Source organism: Melanotaenia boesemani, chromosome 20 (genome assembly GCF_017639745.1).
Source record: "Melanotaenia boesemani isolate fMelBoe1 chromosome 20, fMelBoe1.pri, whole genome shotgun sequence".
Classification (NCBI taxonomy): Eukaryota; Metazoa; Chordata; class Actinopteri; order Atheriniformes; family Melanotaeniidae; genus Melanotaenia; species Melanotaenia boesemani.
In genome coordinates this window covers 18,392,979-18,416,654 of record NC_055701.1, presented here as the reverse complement: position 1 = coordinate 18,416,654, position 23,676 = coordinate 18,392,979, and the positions used below count along the sequence as shown (strand labels likewise).

The 23,676-nt window shown below is 38.3% G+C and overlaps 1 protein-coding gene across 3 annotated transcripts in view; it reads left to right on the top strand.

Moving 5' to 3' along the window:
- The first annotated feature begins 15,437 nt into the window (after positions 1-15,437).
- The window catches only part of zgc:110158 (uncharacterized protein LOC553590 homolog), a 42,954-nt gene continuing 34,715 nt past the window's right edge, over positions 15,438-23,676 (top strand). For 2 of the 3 annotated variants that reach the window (XM_041971202.1, XM_041971201.1), the window contains exon 1: positions 15,438-15,731. In XM_041971202.1, coding sequence (XP_041827136.1) covers positions 15,676-15,731 — 56 coding nt within the window. In that variant the 5' untranslated portion in view covers positions 15,438-15,675. The remainder of the gene's footprint in view (positions 15,732-23,676) is intronic. The other variant, XM_041971200.1, reaches the window with a different exon arrangement.

Sequence of the window (23,676 nt, the reverse complement as noted above, 5' to 3'; positions counted from 1 at the left end):
CCTGGGGACTGCTGTGTGACTTGATAACTTATACCAGCGCTAGAAGTGAGTGGCTGAAAATATCATATTTCTGTGCGTGGTTAAACCAGTGACAAGATAAAAGACTTAATTGACTGCACATGAGCAAGGTAAGATCTTACCTTGCTCGTAAGCCAAGGGTAACAAGTGTAGTTGTTGTAGCTCTAGAAAAAGATGTTATCCATTAAATGTTTAGATCTCCACCCAGTTTCAACAACAAAACATGTGATATGGTGCTGAGCAATGTGCCCTGCAGTCTTGTCCTGTCAAGCTACACCATATTAGATAACTCTGGGATTGGTCCAGCTTGGGCAAGACTGGATAGAAATCTGTTTTTTATGGGGGGAGGGGTATTCTGCCAGAGCAAATGAAACATGATCTCTCAGATTGGCCTGGTTCTTAGACTATAGATTTTGGAACTAATGGGTGAAAATGGGTTATACAAGTAAATGGTTGGTTAAATAAATAATTCTTCCATATAATAATGGTTTAATGTTAGTTAAAGTTTAGATGAGGAATATTATTATAGGCAATAAATGTTCTATGTTGACAAGGTAATAGCTAATTTTTCATGTTTGGTGGTGGGCAGGAATTGCAGTTGTTTTCTCTATTTGCAGATAAACTAACTGGTAAGAATTACCAGCCTTAAAAGTGTGTCTTTTGCACCAGTAACATCAGGTAAAAGCTAAAAAAGGCAAATAACCATTGTTAAATAGACATATTCCTGAGCAACTTCATTACAGGGGTGCATGCACAGCTAGCAGGCAGAAATAGTTGCTTCTCATGGTTTGTTTGGCTGAGCCAAGCTCCTAAGACGATAGGCAGAGATGATAAGGCAGTTAACTCCAACTGCCAAAGATGATAGATAGATAGAAATTATTTAATAATCCAAGGGGCAACCCTTTGCTAAAAACAGAAGATTATAGATCCAGGCCAGTGAATGGGCAGACCAGGCTTGTTCCAAAGGTAGCACAGTTTATGCAACACCAACTTTAACTATAACAACTATATCTAGAAAAGCAAAACTCTAATCCCATGTCCTGAGATTTTAGAACGGCACAGAGAACATAATTAAATGCATTTTCATATGCACAGACTGCCTTTTGCACAAAAACAGAGCTTCTCAATGGCAAAGGTGTACCAGGCAGCTACTTTGGTCTTTTTTTTTTATTAATAATGAATGCATTGATATAATCCTTGCAGTCCAAGCTAACACTGTATGCAGTTCCAGCTACTTTCCAGGATAAAGCTAACTGTCACTTGTGTCTTACACAGTGATTACAGGTGTAACTTCTGTTAACTCTGTTGTAGTTTACCTTGCAAATAAATGCAATAAATGTTTTGAAATTTTCGTGCTTATACAACCCTACAAAACAAATAAGTAAGAAGCTGAGTAAGAAGAGTAAAATCAGACTACCCAAATCAAGTCCCCAATGAGATAATTCAGAAATCCTGTTTCTCATATTATTTCATTATTAGATCAAAAAGAATTTACTCAAGATAAAAATGTATATGTACCGAAGTTTAATTGAATCTTGTTACACCTAACGGTTTTGCCCCAGGAAAGAACACACATCTAGTCATTTAGTAAGCAAGAAACCTGTCTACATTAAGCAGTTTGGATTTGGTCACTTTTTGATTAATTTGTCATTAACTCATCAAGATGTTTTATCGGCCTTAAAAATGAAGCAAAATGAATTTTCTACACCTACTTTTGTGCTGCATTTGAGATTGGGTAGAATTGTGGTTTCTGGAGATATAAACATATTTTCTGATAGCCGAAACATAAACACTTCCTTTAGGATCTTGGACAGTTTTGTATTTGGACATATAAAAATAATCATTTTTACTTAAATGTACTATAGAACTGTGGGTTGCCATGTTTGTTATGAAGATAATGAGTAAAATTCTTAGTTTATAGCCTTTCTGTTTATCATGTAATTCAGTAGTCTTAAGCTATGACAACACAAGGTATTTTCAAAAGTTCTTAATATCACCAGCACACTTCTGCAGTGGCAGAAGAGAAATGTCTCTAAGGTCACTTAAAAATATCTGCTTAACTCTCCTTCTCAATATCAAAAGGTGACAGGAAAACAGCATCTGAAATTACTCTACTAGTTGAAAGAAAATAACATCTGTAGACTGTCTGTACAGCCAATTATACCACCACACACTCAGTTTGTGTCTGATACAAAAAAAGAGAGCAAAAAAAAGGGGGGGTCTTGTAACGTTTTTGAGAGGACACGCAATCTGGATCCAATTTGACAGCCAGGGCAACATATGTTTCTGTCGCAAGGTTTCAGGTCAAATGTAAATAAAAGACTGTGAGCCCTTCATGTTGTGAATTCTTTTCACAAAAGCAGAAGAAAAAAGAAATTTGGCACGTTGCTGAATCCATACCAAATGTTTGACACATGCTTATGTGGAGTACTGAATGAAGTGTTACCCTAATGTGTAAGTAAAAAGTTGAGTATTAACCTAAAACCACAGGATACACTCTTTTATTTTTTGCTTTGCTTCTTTACTGATTTAATTGCTTCAAACTAAGGCGTGTCACTGGAAAAATTACTTTCAGTTTTAGATAAGTTTTCCTGAAAAGTTGATAAAGAAGCACACAGACGGCCGAAATTTTAGCTGTTGACACACAGCATCATTTCCCACACCAACCTGTTAGAATTATCACATGATCTCATTATTATCTCATCAGCAAGTAAACATTCCTATTTTTTTTTTTTCTTATTTTGTTTTTCATTCTAGGATTAAGTGTGCACAAGAACTAACTGCTGACAGCACATGAACAATTCTTCACACTGGCATAAGTAAATAGAAACAGATGAAAGAAAAAATGTGTGTGTGACTTACAGACAAAAGATAAGGACTGGCTCTGTTCGTTTTCCTTTCAGAGTATTTTTATGTTTTGTCAAAGACAAAGAAGAGTTTCACTCTAACTAGTTTTGATAATGCTCTTTACTGAAGCGCTGAGAAGAAAAATAAAATCTTTGTCTGTGAAGAAAAAGTCACAGTGTGCAATATCTCCTTAAATTATGAGATTGGGCATCCTATGACTGATTGCCCAAATATGGTCATTTTATGTCTCCTTAAACTCTTGACCTCTGGAATCATGGATATGTTATAACTTTAGAGTTTCTGACAGACTTGTAAGTCTTTATGGTATAATTGAAGAGGTTATGGTATGCTTTTCTTTTTCTTTTTTTTTTTTTTTGTCTGACCCTGTGATGAACTGGCAACCTGCCCAAGGTGCCTATTGCCTGATGCTCCAACACCTAGGTACCCTGGAATGATTAAAATGTAATGGAAATTGCTTAAACTCAAAGTTGCTAAGCTCAAAGTCTGCACCAAAGTCTAGGTATGAACAACATAAAACAGTCCAGGTTTTTTTTCTTTTTTTTTTCTTCTTCTTTCTTATATTAATGGACATCCCCATGAATTACACTTGCATAATGTTTACCATATAACTCAACATGAAAATTAAATAAGCAAAATAAAGAACTGATAACACCCATTAACATCTTGTTTTTAATGGGAAAGTAATCAGCATTCAAGTTAAATTATGGTAGTTTTTGCAGTAGTTTTTAACAAGGGTTGCTGCGCTTAGAGCTGCATGAGTGGGCGCGCCTCAACTTTTCTTTGCAGAAACATGTTGATCAACAGCAGCCTTCACATGGAGGAGCTACAATTGACAGCAACAGCTTGCAAACCAAGGCAGTAGGCAGCTCATTCTCAACCCAAATGTCTGAAACTGACTTTCAATCGAAAATAGCTCAGAAATGCGAGCTCATCGAAGATTATTATCCAACACAGCCTTCAGGATACATCTCTTCATGCTGTTGTAACTGATGAGATTGTCCATAGGGGAGGTAGTGTTAATTACTGGACATAACTCCAGTAAATTGATTAAGCAGTAGCCCTCAGAGCACAGAGGCTAAACGCATGGCTACTGGCCAAGGGAAAAGATTTGATCAGTTTGTTTAAGTTGGTGTACCTGCATTTAAAAAAACATCCTGAAATATGCTACCATTGGTTTAAATAGCCTTGTTAATAGGAAATAATGTTTCCAAACAACCAATTATATTACAATGATAACAGTCCACAGAAAAACATGTATCATAATTTCATTAAACTACCATGGAAATGAACTCTTCCATAGTCTGCATTATGGGAAGAAGCTTGTAATGATGCCACTTCCTTCATGAAGGGATGGAGATTCATTCATTCAGAGGAAGGTAAAATTAAGTTTCTTTTTTTAATTATTATTATTATTATTATTATTCTCTGGTAATGCCATGCTACCCAAAGCCTGCATAGTTCAACCAAACTTTGTTAGTGCCTAAACCTAACTGAGTAAAACCTTTTAGTTTGTGTTTGGTCAAGTCTTAGCCAAATGGAGATTAATACTCCTTCACCTGAGCAAGGAATTTTATGTTTCCATGACAAATTAATCCATGTGTCCACCACAATCTGATAAAATTAATACATTTACCACGATTAATCTTCTAATTGAGTTTATATTAGCAGTGTTTCAATGGTACTAGCACGGAATTTTAACTAATTAAGTACTGTTAAAGAAAATTAGATAATTACATATATATTTCTGAAAGATCTCTTTCTCGATTGCAGTTGATTTTTCCCACTGTGTCAGACTGGTTTTGTTCTTGTCTGCCTTTGCTCTTTGACATTCCATGTCCTGTTTGTATCATCTGTTTTTTGAACTTATGTTAATCCTGGACTCATTTTTTGGCTGCTTGCTGGTTCTGTAGAGCTTTCCTCACAACATTGTTTGATTCACGTAAATTTGTTTAGTTTGACCTTGTTTCATGTCATGGTTGTCTCAGCCTGAATGATTTGCAAGCATGTTGACTTTAGTAAATGACAGAAGTGCATGGATTCACTTTAAGGTCTATTGATCCTCTGAGGTCAATGACATCACATGCAATATACTAAAAGTGAGGAGAACACCAACTGCTTGAGACTGCTTTTTTTTCTTGAAGGACACTATGAGCCTAACCCTTCTTTTTAAATCAGTCTTACATAGCGGCGTGCCTTTTGAGACTTTATAAAATGAATCTAATACACTAAATATCTCCTGTGCTTTATTATGCATTTTTCTGCATTGAAAACAGTTACCATTGTTGCTGACATAGATGCTAGTAATCCTACTTTGCCTTGGGATGATTCTGTTGACCAGTCAGTCATGCTTCTGACTAGACATTTACAAAGCAGCTCTGTTCTCAAAAACACTGAACATGGACTTTGCAAAGTGACCTCATTCTCCTACCAAAATATTAAAGTAGACCCCAAAATAATCAAAATCATTTTTGTGAAGTTTTGTAACCCTGTGTCCAGAACACATCGGGCATTTAGTAAAATTATTCATATGAGATCTACTCATATATATATATATATATATATATATATATATATATATATATACACATATATATACACACACACACACACACACACACAAACACACACACACACACACAAACACACACACATATATATATATATATATATATATATATATATATATATATATATATATATATATATATATATATATATATATATAACTAGATTTTAGTTAAGTCCGAATGAACAAACTGCATTTTCTTTGCTTAAGACTGAGATGAGATTTTCAATAAGGCTCCCTACAGCTGAATAAAATGTCAGGTTGCTAACTTGTGCGACTGGTTACAGTGTGAATCTTTTTTTCATTGTGTGTATTTCTGTGTCAGTCCCTAAAGGCATGTTGCTGTCAACCATGGGAACTTGTGTGTCTGACTGTAAGTCCACAGTCCTGCCCTGTCAGAAATAGGCCGGGCTAGGTTAGAAAATGTTTCATAAGCTTAGACTGACCTCCTTCCTCTCCGCTTCTCCCCCTCTTCCTCCCTTCACCCCCTCCCCCTTCCTGTCTCTCTCTTTCTCTTGGTGTTGCTGTCTCTCTCTCTCTCTCTTTCTCTCTCTCACCTAAACATTGTTACAATCAATGCGAAAATAGCATAATATACATTTATGACGCTATATGTAAACTAGAATGTCTATTTCTCACACCAATTTTGTTTCACTGCGGCATATTCTAACTCTTGATTTTTAATCTCTGACAACAGTCTCAGTTCTCATTAATATTTCCTACATTGTGTTTTCTAATAGCTTTGTGCTTGAGGACTGATATTCTTCCCACTAAAGTGACTGAGGGGAAATGACTAAAATACTTTAATTATATGATGCTATGATATGTTGATGCAAAAGTGCATGCATTAGTGTGTGCAGGTGTGTGTGTCTTTTCTGCAAATCTCTTCTCATGTGTGAAGCTGCCAGTCTGCATGTGCATTTGCATGTGTGTGAGCATGTAATTGCATGCATGTGTCTCCGTGTTTGTCTCAGTCTACCATTTGACTGCCATCTGAATCTGTGGCACGTACAGAGCTATGAAACAGCAGATAGACAGACAGGAGGGAAGCAGGAGTGAGGGGGGGAGAAAGGAAAAAGAAAAAGTGAATGTGTGTGTATGTGTGTTGTGGGGAAGAACAGGAGGGGTGAGAAGGAGTGAAGAAGTAGAGAAGTGAACAAGTGAGGGGAAGAAGGAGGAGGGGGAAAAGGGTAAGAGATGAGGACAGAAAGCAGAGGAGGAGAGAAAGACGTGAACGTGAGCGTTAGACAAATAGAGATACAGAAAGAAACAGAGACAGGCTCAGAGCAGGAGGTGGGGGTGGGGGGTATAGGAGGGGGGCATCAGCATACAGAGGCAGTCTGTGGTCTTCCAAGCAGCAGCAGCAGCAGTAAAAATAGGGGAGAGGAAAAACAACGATGGCTTGAAAGATTAAATTCCTGTTGAAGTAGGAAGTGCAGAGAGAGGGAAAGGCAGATACTACGAGGACAGTTGGTTAGAGGAACTGGGGCTGTTTTTAGTATTTTGGATAGATTTACGGCAATTCTCATTTAAGTATGTTTGATGCATGGATATCAATTAACTATTGGGCAAAACTTAATTTACATAATTTATTAATAAACATACAAAAAAGAAATCACATTGATTCCTAATGAAATAAAGAAAGAAATGTGCAGGAAGTTGCAGTTATTGGTTATCATGCAGGTATCAGTCAGAATTTGCAGATATCACATCTAAACATTGCATCAGTGTCCCCAGTGAACAAAGCTACGTTGGTTTGAGATCTTCTGATCAGATGCTTCCCGGTTGTCCCGAGGTCTATGTTAAAACACAGGGGTAGCAGAGCTTTTTCCGTTTTTAACCCTAAATTGTGGAACTGCCTTCCCTTCCACATCAGGACCTTGACTTTTATTTTAAGTCACATTAAAGCAATGCTTCATATGTTTCTGACCTTAAAACTCTATGCTTCTGACTTGTTTTGATAGCACAATGACATTCATAATTCACATCCCTGGGGTCATCATTGCCCTGCAGCATCCCAGGGCTGAGTAACAGCACTTTACAACTTTGTGTTCCAGCCTGAAGTATCGCATTACAGCTGTGTTTTGCAACATGGCACCACGTTACACGCTAGCGAATGATTATTAACATAGTGGCCATTTTGGATCCACACTATAGTTTATTCAGAAAAGAAAGCCAAGAGTTCATAATTGGAAGAAGTGAAGAAAAGAATATGATCATGTGAAGAGTCAACATCAGAATGGCTTTTGGGCGCTAGAGAGAGTACAGAGATAAGAAAGGATGCAAGACAGCAACCGATTAGCCTTTGTAAGGGGGCACCCAAATGCAATAATCTGCCACCACTTTGAAAGTGCCTTACACATCCAGAAGAATTATTTCTTCTAGATCTTTATTACCCCTTAACTTTCATGTTTCTAATTATTAAATGATTTGAGCAGGTTTATTGTCTGATATTTATTAGGGACAGTGTTTTCATTGTCAAATTAATCTTACCCATTGGCCAGTGCTATCTGTAGCTCAGACGCATTGGGAATTTTTTCATCCAGTCTTTAGACTTCTTTTATGTAACTGTATTGTACATGCAAATCATGGAGCAAAACAACTACATTTTTTTTCTCAAGTTAAAGTACTTTTGGGGGGAAGTACCATACAATGCAACATAATATAATATGACATGATGCAATATGATATGATACAGATATGTATTTTAATATTTCATTGAACCCAAGTGCCATCACAATAGCCACACTCACAAAGGAAGAATAAACAGACAATATAAATAGACTAAAATGAGTCTGTTAAGTGACACGTAGCAGCATGCATTGCACGAAAACCCAATGTGTGCTGCATACAGAGTAACTTTGCATCTGTTTATGTCTATTCATGTATTTTCAGGATGACAGCTTTTTATCTCATTACAGAAAAGATCATTTCAGTTATGCAAGCTGTCTGCATGGTGCGATACCAGTAGATGAAAGTGAGAACATGATCTTTTTTCTTTCCTAATTGGATGAACCACCCCTTTAAATATATGTAATTATCTAATGGGCAGCATCAGGAGTCTTATTCACAAACATTCTGAGAATGTCTGTGTTTTTCCAAGAGTTTGTTTTGGGTTCCTTTATTTCAGACTTTGGGTTGAGCCTGCTGAGAAAAGAGACACATGGCATGTTGGTGTTCTCACCTATATTAATTTATGCTGGCATTCAGAGTGAGGAGCTGAGCGTCTTGTGGTTAGATCAGTTCTTCTTTTCTTTTCTGCAAGTTGTTGCAGTCAGAGCATCAATGCGAGATGTTTGACTTGGTAAATTAGCTGTGTTCTTTTTTTACTGTGTGGCATGCAGCAGCGTCTTTGAAAATGATCATGTACCTATTTATCATGTATTCATCAATGCCGATCAGAGCCATGCTGATAATCACCCCCATTGCAGTGTGAATTGACAGAGGACATATGGCAATACAATGTTTTCTCAGTGCTCTGTTAGTGGAAGTTAGCCATTTTTAACAACTGTCAAATGGGCTTTATTGCTTTAATCACATTTATTACTGGCATTACTAAGTTATTGCTCTGGGTTGGAGTGAAACCACATCTATAATGAAACAGACAACAAACATTGTCTTAGAATGATAAAATCTGTAGTGCTTTATTCACTCATTTACATTCAAGAGAATATTTCTCCCACCTCTTTCCCCCTCCACAGCTAAAATAACTCCTAAGCCTCTAACAAATCCTTCTTTCTCCTGGTAACGGTTTTTCATGAAGCCTGAATGGGTTTTAAGACAAAAATCTGTCTTGAAACTATTACAATTTCCTCACTAGGAGCCCCAGATTTTTCTTTTTAAAATTTACTTCTCAAAACAAAAAGCAACAGTTTATCTCCTCTATGTTTTTGCACATGCACTGATGTCAGCAGGTTTGTGCACATTAACTAAAGGCTGACAAAGCAGTTCCACACACTTTTTAGCTTGCAACATGCAGGTTGCTCATGTCTACAGGTTATTAGTACGAGGCTTGTTGAGGAAATTTTGAAACAATAAACTTTCGAGAAAGCAGCACATATTTCGAATAAGATTAGACTAAACTAATTTGTTTTGCATAGATGTGGCTTATGAAGTTGTCTTGCAACCTTCTGGCAACTATTAAATACATCTACAAACAATTATTTAACACATAACATACTAGTAACAGAAGACTGTTGAAGATTTGTTGTTTAAATTTCCCATAATAGCTTTGTGTGAAGATCCCTAAAAGCAAAGCTTTCATTTATTTTCAGCTCATCGGATCGAGAGTGTGTGGTTGTGTTTTTCTATGTTATCCATGTAATGGACTAGAAAAGTGTTCCAGGTTTAACCCGCCTCTCACCCAGTGTCAGCTGGTATAGGCTCCTCAGCCCGGTTCAGGATAAAGAAATTCTTCTTTGCTGTATTAACTCTAACTCACAAAGGGGACGCCTGTTTTCACAAAAGAATAGGAGAGAAGGAAGGAAGCGATTCCAGCGTGCTGGAAGGAGTCCCACATCTCTCTATGATACCAGTGAGCTCTGATAGAGAAATTTCAACAAACCAACTGATTGGCAGCGCAAAAGATGCCTTTCATTTAAAAATGAACATTGAATGAAATGCTTCTGAGAGGGATCTGGAGTGATGAAAAATACAGGTTTGGCATGATTGAGCTTAAACCTGTTTGGGGATTGCACATGTGTGTGGGTGTGTATGTGTGTGTACACTCTCCCTGATAGGAAAGGGGCTTCGTTAGGGTAATTACAGCTTTGCTATGTAAATAAGCCTGTCATAATGGAGAGAGACACACCCACTTCTTTTTCAGACCCAATTAACCCAACTCCCCTGGAATTTACATACCTAACAATCTCCAACACTCACACACGTGTATACACTGAAATATTACTGGCTGCACACGTATGCATTTTATTAAGGTACAAACTCACTTATTAGTGGATTCTTACATGCACCAAACTTTTCCACTCCACACAAGGGCCAATTTCAGGCAACATGCTGTGCAGTGTGTTTGTGTGAGTGTGTGTGAACTTGAGAACATTTGTGTGTATCCAATCCTAGTTGAGACAAGAGACTATAGCAAGCCAGGTGATATCTGTATGCATAAGGCATCACCCCGGGCTAACTGGCTGCTGGAGCTGTGGTTAGCAGCATCTATCATCTCAGGCTGCTGATGAATGTCTATCCTGAATGGCTCTGTGGCGTAGTGAGAGAAGCAAAGAGAGAGCACAAAATGACTCATGGTGGAAGGAGAAAGGGGGGAGATGGGAGGTAGGAGAAAAGGTGGAAAGTTGAGGAGAATGGTTGAGAAGGGGGAGATGAACAATAGTGCGCAAAAAAAGATGGAGGGCTAAGAGAAGAAGTTGAGAAATTAAGAAAATTCAGTGAGACGGCAAAAGAATGTGGAGACACATGGGGGGAGTAGAGGAAGAGTGAAGATGCAGAAGAAGGTGAGAGGAAGACAGAACAGAAATAGCTGATGGAAAGGAAGGAGGGTGGAGAAAGGGACTGAAATGGAGGAAGAGAAGGGAAGTGGGGAGGAGAAAGTGGCAGAAACAGATAGAGATGAAGATGTGGGTGCATGAGGGGAGAAACAGAGGGAGATAGTGGCAAGAAGGCATTTAAGTGGGTCAGAGGAGAAGATGACAGTGAGGAGAGGGAAGAAGAGAGTGAGACGGAGAAAAAGATAGAGAGAGAAGCAAAAGAGGTATGGACATGAGATTGGTTAAATAGAGGGAAGATACACTAACTTGGGGCGCAGTGATGCCCGGTGCCGTAAGTTAAATAATAAGTCAAGCAAAACCTGAAGATGTTATATGAAATTGAAGAAAATTAAATCCAGAGTCATATCTACGAAAGAGTAATAGGGCCACTGCAAAAAAAAAAAAGAATTCTGAAAAAAAAAAAAAAGAATTCTGACTTTTTCTCAGAATTCTATTTTTTTTTTAGTCAGTGGCCCTAATACTCTTTTGTGCATATCAAAACCAGTGAAACTGTTTTTCTTTTTTTTTTTTTCTTTTTGTGTGCATGAGTGAAAAATAAAAATCCATATACAAGTGTTTCCAGTTTTAAAGGGTAATAATAATGGCAGTATTAGGAGGCTGTCATAACAAGACTGATCTGGGTTTTTCACCCAGATCAGTCCTTTTTATGCCTTTTAAGATTTACAGTTTACTTTGTCACATGCTCCCTGAACCACTCTTTCACAATTTGAGACGCATAATGTTGCTGAAAACAGACCCGACCAACTGCAGCAACTCCAGATCATAGACTTCCCCCACAGTCTTGTACAGTAGGCACTACAGGCATAATGGCTTCATCCCTTCATCCTCCTCTCTTCTTACCCTGATCAGACCACATGACCTTCCAGCTCCAGAAACCAACCTTTTTGCTCTCTAGCAAACTGAAGCCTTTTTCTCCAGTTACCCTCACTGGTTAGTGGTTTTCTTATGGCTACACAGCTGTGTGATCATTTGAGTTCCCTTTTCAATGCTCTTACTTTTACTATTAAACATACCCCTGAGTTCTACTGTTGTTTTTCTGTTTAGGTGATCTGCAATCACTATCATTCAGGATTTTTTTCTGACGACATTTTCTTCCTCAAAGACGATAGTTCCCCACTATCCTTCCGGTTTTAATAATGTGTTGGACAGTGGCAGTTTCTGCATCCCCCTAGATGTTTTTCCTGTTTGATGTATGCCAATGATTTGACCCTTCTTAAGCTGACTAACATCTTTTCCACGACCATGGTTACGTGGTTGTTTAGGAAATGAGAAGCTGGGGTTAAATAACTAGTTACCAGCTGAAAAATAATCACCCTTGCAGTAATTATCCAACCTATTTGTTTAATTAAATCCAGGTGCCAACTTTATTTTGGCCAGGTAGTGTATCTAGATAGGATGACTTACTAAATCTTCATAAAAGAAAAATAAATTGCTGGGTGCCATTGTCATGGTTAGAATGAACAATTAGACTGGCAGCATATGAAAAAATATATACTTTGTTCTGCATTTGATTAAAAAAACTTAAAGAAATAGAAATAAAGAGAAAATACACAATGTTGCTGGTTGCATTTGTGCTGTGCTAAAGAGGAAGAGCCAGTGTTTCTGGGAATCATTGGTTTCCTGGATCAATAGTGGTGCTATGATAAGGCAGTGATAGAGTTAGTGGTCTTGAGCTTGAAAGATACCTGCAGCATGGCTCTCTCTTTCTCTCACCAAATGTCCACATTACAGCTGGCTGAATTCTACGATAAGAACATGAAATAACACAGTAAAATAAGAAAGTTAAAGCAAGTATTCATTTTAACTGTAAGTGAAGAAATAAATTTCCAACTGAAATATTTACAAGTAGGTAAAGATGGTCTTAAATACCTCTGATTTAGAATGACAAAGCTGCAGTTTGTGCAGGAATGTGAAGAATATGAACTTGTGACACATGGAAATATTCCCAGAATATAGTTTAAGAAAATGAGCTGGCCATAAATTTGTCTCCAAAATAGGAAAATCTGAAAATTACATCTTTTTATTTTAGTGTGGACACCAAAATGAAACAGCTGAAAAACACAAATATGTAATTCTCCTTTGTTCTCAGTTAACGGCCTCCGAAATCTCATTCTAGATCCAAAGTGATTAATAAATACATGTAGATATACAGTATGATATAAGATAATATATATTATATAAGATTCCAATATGGACAGATGTAAGCTTTTTTTAATGCATCTGATTTATTTTGGATGAAGAGAGAAATATATGTAAACATGAAAAGATTAAGATTCAAGGGTAGAGAAAATATGCCCAGCTGGACTAGGATGCTTATTTACTGTGTGCTCATGTAAATGTACTGTAAGTAAATCCATATTCAAAGGTTTTAACTAAAATAAAAAACTGCAGAAAAGAGAGAACACACAATGGCATTTTTCTAACTATCTTGCCTGAATTTGAGTCAGACTGACTAAAAATCGATCTTTACATATTCTTAACATATAAAATATATTAAATGTGAGATCCTTCTACATAGATTGTATATCTGTTGCATCTTTCAGGCCATCTACATTGTGATACTTTGCATTAACTAGCTGACATAGGAAAATTTTGTTCCTTAAAAACATATATGTATATAGGCTATTCTCTTCTTTGTCTGTTTTCTATCTCCCCCTTGTTTCTTTGTTTTTTTGTTTTTTTTCTTTTATAAAATGTGTACCGGCAGAGCAGGTGTTTGTATCCTCATGTAAAAAACAGACCTTAGCACACATACAAAAATGTATTCTCTCTCTCCATCACTCTCATGCACACAGAAATACATGCATTGTCAGTGCACATACACACACCAGCGTGCGCACAGACGTACACAAACACAGACAGTCAGCTGTGCCCTTCCCACAGCTAGTAGCACGAAAACAGAACACACTGCCTGTCCCTGCCTTACACACATATATGCACACACATGTGCACACGCAAACTCTGCAACAGCCCTCCACACACTCTTAAAGGGACATGACACAAAGTTATACCTCACCACTGAGTGACAGTGTCATATGTGGACATTAATTAAGTATATGAGCATGAGCTATATCATTCCTTATTAGTGAAAGTGGAACTAAATGTTTTTGAATCTATAAAAAATAAATTGTTCAAAGGTGAAAAGTCATTTGTAGGAATTTCTTTTAGGAATGGCTGTTTGCTTTAGATCAGTGATCTCCAATCCTGGTCCTCAAGGCCCACTGTCCTGCAGGTATTAGATGTTTCCCTGCTGCAACTTGCCTGACTAAATTTAAATGGATCTCTGACAAGCTCTGCACAAGTCTACTATTGAGCCAGTCATTTGAATCAGATGTGCTGAAGTAGGGAAACAATGAAAGACCGTGGGCCTTGAGGACCGGAGTTGTGGATCCCTGCTTTAGATTATGTTTCCTATGCTGCATAATACATTATGCCCTTATGACTCCATTGATCAAATCATTGTATAGATTAAAATCTAATGAGCACAAATTCTTGATATTCAACAGATAAAAAAAGATCTTGACCTTTTGCAATAAATACTACATACGAGTGAAATGTTTATTTTTCATTGAGTTAAAAGGTGTGACCACAATTTACTGTTGTCAATCAGTGTTAAATCTACAAAAGCAGTAAACGTCCGAGCCACAAAAAAGCTGGATATGTCAATGTTACCAAAAATGTCAAGTTATGAACAGGACATGACACTAAAACATATTTATTTTCAGAACGCCTAGAATACACTTATCCATGAACTCAGATGAAAGGGAAGAAAAAAAGCAAAGTAATGAAATTAAAGCATGATAATTTCAATTAGTTGTGGTCATTTTACACCTCTGTCAGGACCTTAGGAGGTCCTCAAGTCTCAGTTTGTGAACCAGTTTCCTGTATTACATGAAAATGAAAATGAAAAATAAAATTACTTATGGTGTCCTATTTGCAGTTAGATAACTGAATTAGCTGACATAATAACATCAATCTGTGGTATGCGTGTTTGAGGTGTAAGCAGTCAAAGAGCATTAGCAACAGCTTTTTCTGTGTGTGAAGTCAGGATTTTCCCTCTATGAAGTATCTTTGCTTAAAGGTATCACTGTAAAACAGGTAATTAGATCAAACCTACTTGTGAGGTTCACATGGTACAACAAAGTTGACTAATCAAGAGCCCATCTGGTGGAACATTAGGGCAAAAACAACACAGGGAATATTGTCACTACATATATGCATCTATTTTTTTTAATGTCTCAGCACAGTAACATCTGTTAGTTTCAACAACTTTGGGCTGTACACGAACCCCAGAGCAATCCAGGGCCTGAACTTGAAGGCCTCCAAAAGAGAACTTGAACTTAAGCAAAGTCTTCGAAAATGGAGACACTGTGGCTTTAAGAAGCCCCCACCGTCTCACAACAGGGGGGGCGTGAGCTGAATCCAGGAACAGCGATTGAAAAAAAAAAAAAAAAAAAAAAAAAAACACCACCACTGGACGGTTTCAAGTTCCCCCGGCTGAAACCCTGCCTGATTTGTGGGCAATGTTGGGGATGTAGAAAAAAAAAAAAAAAAAAAAAAAAAGGAAACCGGAGCACAGAGAGCGCAAGGGAGAGATAGGGAGACAACACTAACTGGGTAGCTATGGAGATAGTGGGTTTTCCTGGTAGCTTTCTTTGACAGGTGTCGAGTGGGATAAAATAAAGTATCACAACAGCCTCCAAGATGTACGGCAAGGGTAAAGGAGCTGTGGTCCCCTCCGATAGCCAAGCAAGAGAAAAGTAAGTAAATTATCGCAGTGTCACAACAGAAATCCGGCAAAAATGAGTGTGCTAGGTGGCTAAACTTGCTAACTGGTGTGAAACAGTTCAGTCACTTCAGCATAGTCATGCACAAGTTTTTTATTTAAACACACATGCTGCAAAAAGTCAAGCTGGGATAGTTTTCTCGTAGTGTTCATCACTTAGTGTGTACTGGAGCTTCCTCCTTTCTTCTTCTGCATCCTCCAACTTACAGGCATGGCTGCTAAGTTAGCCCAAGCTGCTAGCTGCACTGCCTGTTTAACTCTTGTTTTCTTGTTTCGTTTCTTATGCAAACAGAAAGTGGCAGTTCATGCCACTAAAGTTGCCACACTTTTCCAAGCGGGAGTGTTTCTGCACGTGTTTCCAGCTTTTAAAGCATTTAAATGTGCACTCGTGGCTTTGAGGAGCATTGATGGGGATCCCACTTGAGCTCCATCTCTCCTGGCCCCAGCGTGAGGGAACAATGCAGGAGTGACGCCGTGCATTGTAGCTCGCTGGCTTTTGTGTCGCCCCGCTTAAGCGGCCGATAAAAATAGGATACAGCTGTTTGGAGCTGTGTTACAAAGTAGCGCGGGACGTGTTGTGGAGTCGTTATGCACTGATAGTGGCTCTGAACTCGCTGGTTACGTCGTATCCATGCGTGCGCTTTGGCGGATCTCCTTGCTTGGAGAGCTGCGCCTCGTAACTTTTGTGGCCCGTACAGATTTTCTTCCGTCACCGCGAGTTGAGCGAAGCACCCCTGGGGGGTAAACCCCGCTCGTAGCTGCTGCCACCTCACGCTGTGGGAGCTCTAAAGACCGGCTTATCTGTGGCTCATTTGTCCAGAAACTTAGACGGTGTTAGCATGGGGAGCTGTAGCCCTCCAGCCTCTTTGTCTGCATGCCTCTGTCTCGATGCCTGTTGTTCGCTGAGGAGATACGTGCCGCACCGTTACAACACTTTACCGAGCTGCAGAGCTTCCACACTAACTTGAAACATTAATTTCACAAACACCATTGGGTTAGTAACAAGCATGGACCACTGTCTTCGCTTAATTTCTTCAGTTGATAGTCAAAAGCCCAGTTAGACCTTCTTTTGATTTAATTGAACTTTGTTGGATAAAACTCCTTTTCTGTGCTGATTTAGCTGTTTACAATAGTTTAATTTTTACTATTAAAGCACAAAGAGGTAAAGAAGATTCAAACAGGTGAATGCTCATGGCTTTATCCATCACAGGAGATGTTGTTGGAGACAGCAGCTCCTACTCTTGACTTGCTGGACCAGTTCTCAGACTGAGGAACTGAAGTGGGATTGAATTGAATCATCTCTGGCACTATATTGCCTCGCATCTTCTTTTCACTACATTGAGAACCCTTATGATGTGTTTCTTTCTTTATGCATTACCCTTCTTCTGTCTTTCACCATCTGCTTCCCAACTCTTATTTCCCACCTATCGCTGCTCCTCGGTCCTCATCCCTCACTTCAGTGTTGAATTATTGAGACAGACTAAAGCAGCTGCTCTCAGCTTTGCGTCAGAGTTGAGAGAGACAGAGGAGAAAGAAAGGGACAGAAGAGAGGGAGATATGGTGGGCAGACTCATCCATGTTTAAAGAGGGGGTTTTGTCGGGAGCCTCAGGCAGGATGTCAGGTGTGCCGATGGTGTACACCAGGGAAATTTCTCTCTCAGTGGAAGTAAGTGTATGCACGCACTTATGTCCCACCTCTGAATGGTTTAAAGGACAGACTTTCAGGGAGGTCAGGGGGCCACCTCACATGGTGCGAAGAAGGAAGCATGCGAGAGCATGGTGAAAAAAGTAAAAATCTTAGGTATGTGAACAGTGCTTTTAGCTATACTGCAAAAAATTCAGACGTCACCAGGTTTTACTTTGCAGACGTCATGTTTTAGATTTTTTTTCCCCACCTTGATGAACATAGTTACATTCTGTATGTTGCACAGAAACATCACTATCCTCTTTTTTTCCTGTATTCTCTTGACTCATCTGGTCCTTCATACCTCCTGTTGTCTCTTCCTTTGTTTAATCTTGGTATGTCCCCTCTTATGTTCTGCTCAAAGTGAATCCTTCTCTGCCTCTTCTCAGCCCTCCTATAGTGGCTCCGCTCCTCAAAACTTTATCTTCCTTTTCAATGAGCTAGCTTCTGAGCTTTAATAATGCAGCAGGCCAGGTGCACGCACAAGCAGCCCCTTTCGCAACCCACACAAAAACACACACACCACCACCAAACATAAAAATTTAATTGAAGGCCTCATGGGGGGGCATCTACAGTGTGATCCTCCTATCCCCAGACATAAAACCAAGTCCTAAACCATTTCCTGCTGCAAGTCAAACTCTTCTGTTAAGAATGCACATGTATCAAGCAAACCCCTAAGCCTGCACTGTTCAGGGAGATGGTATCAATATTTGAAGCATTTGCTGCATCCTGCAGCTTCCTGTGAGTCTTTGACGGGCTATTCAAAATGTCTAAGATCAGTTAAGGTCCAGAGGTGTTGAAGTGAGGTCGCAGAGCAGCAAAGTTTTAGGCGTAAAATGTGTAGGTGACCGATGACTGGGTTTGTGTGTGTGGGCCAGCACTACACTGACCTGCAAGTGACAGTGACTTACACACTACACCAGCGGTCACAGAGAGCTTTGTGACCTACAAATTGCTGGGAGCCTCAGAAAGTGGTCAGATTCCCCTGGATAAAGTGGTCAAGGGTTTGTGTGTCTCAGCAGAAGTGCAATCTTTAACCTCCTAAGCTCATCGGCCAACTGTGCAACTACCTGTTTGACCTGATGCCTGTCTTAAATTAACTGGATCTAGTCATGATTTATTATGGCTTTAGGATACTTTATCGCTATGTAGGATAATAGATTTATTTACAGTTATTGAAAAGGAAAAAAATGGCAGTGAGGGTTCAGCTAAGTCTTTTTTTTTTCGATTTATATATCTCCCTGTTAATCTGTGTTTTCTTATCTTGTGATTATTTACAAAAGGAAAACACCCATAGCTGTTTACCACCTTCTGAGCAGGACGGCCCACAGAGTACATACAGAGACAGATGCACTACATGCTGCAACTATTATCCCGTTTATGCAAGATGCTGAAATCTATGGTTTAACGATCTAAGGTTTAACCTGGACTGACCCACTTTTATAGTAAAAGACTAATGTCACATGTTCAAATGAGGTCGTCATGGTTCACTTAAACTTGTATCTGTGACCGTGATGTTACAAATAACAACAATAAAATCTTGATTGTATAACATCAGGACCAAGCAAGCGTTATTTGTAGTAGTTTCTGGATGCATTTTTGCACTGTTGGATGACTGTGACATACGTGATTTTGTTGGAAGTATGCAGGTTTGTTGACTAGCTATACTGGTGTAATTTGATGATCTACACTTAATCTTTTGTGTCTGAATTGTTGGTATAATCTTAGTTTTTAATGCACACATAATCTATTTTAAGGTTTATGTAGTATTGATAGATCGTGTACAGATTTCACTCCTTTTGACAAACTACAGCATAATCAGATACAGGACTTGAATGAGAATTTCATTGTTGTCTGATGTGGATCTTTGGTCAAATGTTAAAAAATAAAAAAAACATATTTGAGCCTAGTTTATTTAGAAACAAGCATTGAAGACACCTCTTTACTCTAAACCCTCTGTTGTTTCTATCTAAAGGACAAGGTATTAAACTGTGGAGCCGTCCCTTATTTCTTGCTTTAAAGGAGTTGGACTCTCCTGTAATCCTTTAGAAGCAATAAACCTTTGGACTTTTTGAAGGTCTTTTCAAAGTTTTTCATCAGACATTGGCTTCAATCCAGCATTTGTACCTGACCGTTTGAAGCTACACTACTCACAAAAATGTAGGGATATTCAAGTTTGGGGTGAAATTAGCAAAAAACTGTTAACAAGTTCATGCTACACTGACTTTATGTCATTAATGTAGGATGTTTAAGTTGAGTCATGCAGTGGTAATTTCTAAATCTCAAACAATTTATTTAATGAAAGACCAACGAGCGGTTGGTGAATGACACATAAAATGTCTGAATAACTTGTGTGTTAAGTGTGATCTTGGTCTGATGACTGTTTTAAATACAAGCTGTCATTGAACCAGAACATTTAGTGGTCAGTTCATTGTTCAGACGCTTGTTTTGTTTTTGTGGTTAATCTTTTTGTTAGAGAACAAAACGTTATGAAAGAAGTGCTTAAACATTGAAGAGTTGTAAATGTTTATTCAGAATTTTACACAAAGTGAAATTAAGTTCACATTTTAAAGTTATACTGCATTTTAGATCCTCTATGACATCATGCAAATAGCCGAATATCCCCACATTTTTTTGTGAGTAGTGTTTATATATTACTGGTGAGACTATTCTCTATTTATCGATTCACCGCAATGTGACTGGAACACGTTAAAGACCTCTGACTGAGGATTGCAAGGTGCACAAAGGAGTGTAAAGAGTTAAAAGCTCATATATATTAATAAACAACAGACAGAGACCATGACATGCTCTAAAAGTAATCAATAAAATCTTAAAATCAATCGTGAAACATCCTGGTACCCAGTGATGCTAAAATGATTGTGATGTGATTGTATTTCCTTCTGGTTGATTTGCGTTCTGAACTGACTGATGTCTATCCAGGGATTGTTGGTTAAGACAGTAAAATCAACTTATTATCTTTAAAAGTAAAAATAAATAAATCAATAAACATTCCATAAGAGCTATTAGCTGAACACTTGTCATTTGTTAGCATGGTCGTGCAGTGTGTCCTGGACATTTTTTAAGGAAACTGGAGAAGGGGAGGACAAAGGAAGAAGAGGCAGGCCTAAAAAAATAAGACAAATCCAGCACAGACCTAAAACAGGACCTGAGAGACTCATCTGTCCCATCAGTTAAACACTGTGCTATTCACTGAACACTCATCAGAAATGGTCTGCATAGAATGGGGGCTATCAAGAACTGGAAATTGGCGGCGACAGGTCTTATGGCGTGATGAAACCTTTCCAAAGCCTGAATCACAACATTATTGAAGCAGTGTGGGATAGGGCTGCAACTAATGACTATTCTGATGGTCGATTAGTCACCGACTATTAAAACGACTAGTCGACCAATCGGATTATGTATCTCATGATTATTATAAATGGATCTTATTTCACTTTCAGCTTTGAAATCTTGCATAAGGTTATTAAGTAAGTCCGACGTGCCTCTACTTTAAATGTTCGAGCATTGCGGTCGTACTTCCGTTGTACGCAAGGGCCGCTTTACAAATCTCAAATGTTTTAATTTATTATGTAAGTTTAATGTGAAGTTATCCTAGACTTTTGACGTTCTCTGCCGCCGTTTTGCGCCCTAGTCTGCCACCATTTTTTTACCCCTGGCAGACTTATTGGTCATGTGCAACTTTCAGCAGAGATAAAAAGAAAAGAAGATGATGTCTCACTCTGTATTTTTTTCCCCCCTTTTTGCGCGTGTGCATTGTGCAACTTTCAGCAGAGATATGATTAGAAGATGATGTCTCACTCTGTATTTTTTTCCCCCCTTTTTGCGCATGTGCATTGTGCAACTTTCAGCAGAGATATGATTAGAAGATGATGTCTCACTCTGTAGTTTTTTTGTTTGTTTTTTTTTTTTTTGCTGACAATAGTCGACGGCTAAATTTGTTGTCGACTATTTTCATTGTTGACAATAGTCGACAATGTCGACTAATCGTTGCAGCCCTAGTGTGGGATCATCTTTACCACAAAGCCTGGAAAACTTCCAGAAGACAACTTTTCCAGCATCTTTTACAGACTGGTAAAAGATGCTGGAAATCTTTTACCAGTCTGTTGTGGCCGGTGCCCTGTTCTCATCTGTGGTCTGCTGGGGGGGCAGCATTGCAGCCAGTGACACCAACAGACTGAACAAACTGATCAGGAAGGCTGGCTCTGTCATTGGCTGCAGACAGGACACTTTAGAAGCAGTGATGGAGAGGAGGACACTGAACAAACTGTTATCTATCTTGGATAACCCGGACCACCCTCTCCACCCTGTGCTGGACAGACAGCGGAGCTCCTTTTCCAAAAGGCTCAGACAGCTTCGCTGTCTCAAGGACCGCTTCAGGAAATCTTTCCTGCCACACGCAATAAGACTGTTTAACTCATCATCATGGTCTCAGAGATAACAATATGAGTGACTGTTGTAACTGGTGAATCTTTGCACTGACTGGATCAACCTTGCACAGTTAAACTCCTCATCTTCACTACTAATCATTGCACTGGACTATATTATTCGCTGGCTATTCTCACTCTTACTGTGTATAGCTAAATACCTAATTGTATAAGTCTTGTAAATATTGAAATTTTTATACTGTTTTTCATTTTTTTTTTTTGCTACCTTAAGAAGCACAACTGCTAAATGACTGTACCGCTGCAACACCTAAATTTCCCAGCTTGGGATGAATAAAGTACTTCTATTCTATTCTATTCTATTCTATTAAAGAAATTACAAATATTAACCTTCAAGCTTATTTTGAGTTGTATAAACTGGTTTGGTGTCATGTATAGTTTACATTATTTTTTGCATGATTCAGTAAATCGCTGCACTTTTTTCTCTTTTTGTTGGCAATAAATGGCAAAGTGAGGAGTGGCTCAAAACTTTAGCAGACTACAGTGTAATCAAGCTATCATCTGCCTTACATTAGAATCACCGTTTGCCTGTTCATATCTTTTGCAGACTACATTTGCATACCAACAATATATTTGCATATCATTGGTAGTAAAATCGGGTCAGGCGCAGGTCATATCTGCTGTAACATACTAGAGCAGCTGTCATTTCTTCTTTCTCTTCATAGAAGCAATAGTGAGCAAACATCAATGCAGTTTAACCTGGAAGGCCATAAAAAACATGCATCGATGAAACATACGCTATGTGGACATTTATTTTAATCACATTTACTTATCTATGATTATTTTCTAAGGATCACACATCAGTAGAGATTAAGCCTTGGAAAGTTGGATTGAATGGTTGTACATGTGATTAGTAGGAAAAGGAGAAGAGAATTGATTGACAGTGCAGTTCTTATCAGCTTCAAGATTCTGAATTGACTCACAAATGCCAGAAATCGTTTTTTGTTAATGACTTTCTGCCGGTAGAATGAAAAAGCCAGAAGTCAAATACGAAGGCAGCGCATGGTTGGTGCGCAATGTAACACCTAAATATTGCACTGCATGCTCATACTGGGGTGATTTTTGTAATTCATCCTCTGAAAATGGGCAAAGCTTTCAGGCAGACTACGTTTGAAGAATCTTCTCTTTGCTGTAACGGGGAAGCTGTTCAATGTTCTCTGTTATTAGAGACAAAATAATAAGAAAGCACGGTGGAATAAAATGCGGCGATATATAGACATGCTCAAAGTTCAAGGCTTCACGTAGTGTGTGAGCACTTAAGGTGAAGCTAATAGTTTGAGGATAGTTACTGCAGTTGCAGACTGACTATTCTTTATTGGTTTATTTGGTTCCTCCAGTGGAGGCAGATGCAAAACATAACAGACAAAAACAAGAAAAAAAGGAAATATAAATAAACTAGATAAACCAAATAAACAAAAAGGCTGTGCTTACCCCTTTTAACAACAGAAGAAAATGAACACAAAGTTAAATTTAATATTTTACAAGAAAAATAAACTATTTAAACCAGTTTTATAACCTCTTGAGGTGTCTTGCGCATCAGTGTAAAGAACAATTTTATAATTATTATGCATCTTTTTAAATGCGTTCAAGGAATTAGAATGTTTAATATTTTCAGGACAGTCATTCCAGTTTTCTCCCCTAACAGAAACACAGTGACATTTAATGTTGGTTCTTAACTTGGGTTTTTCAAAATTTAAATGACCTCTGAGATCATATTTGTTTTCTCTTATTCTGAATAGCTTCTGGATATTGGAGAATAATTACTTGTACTT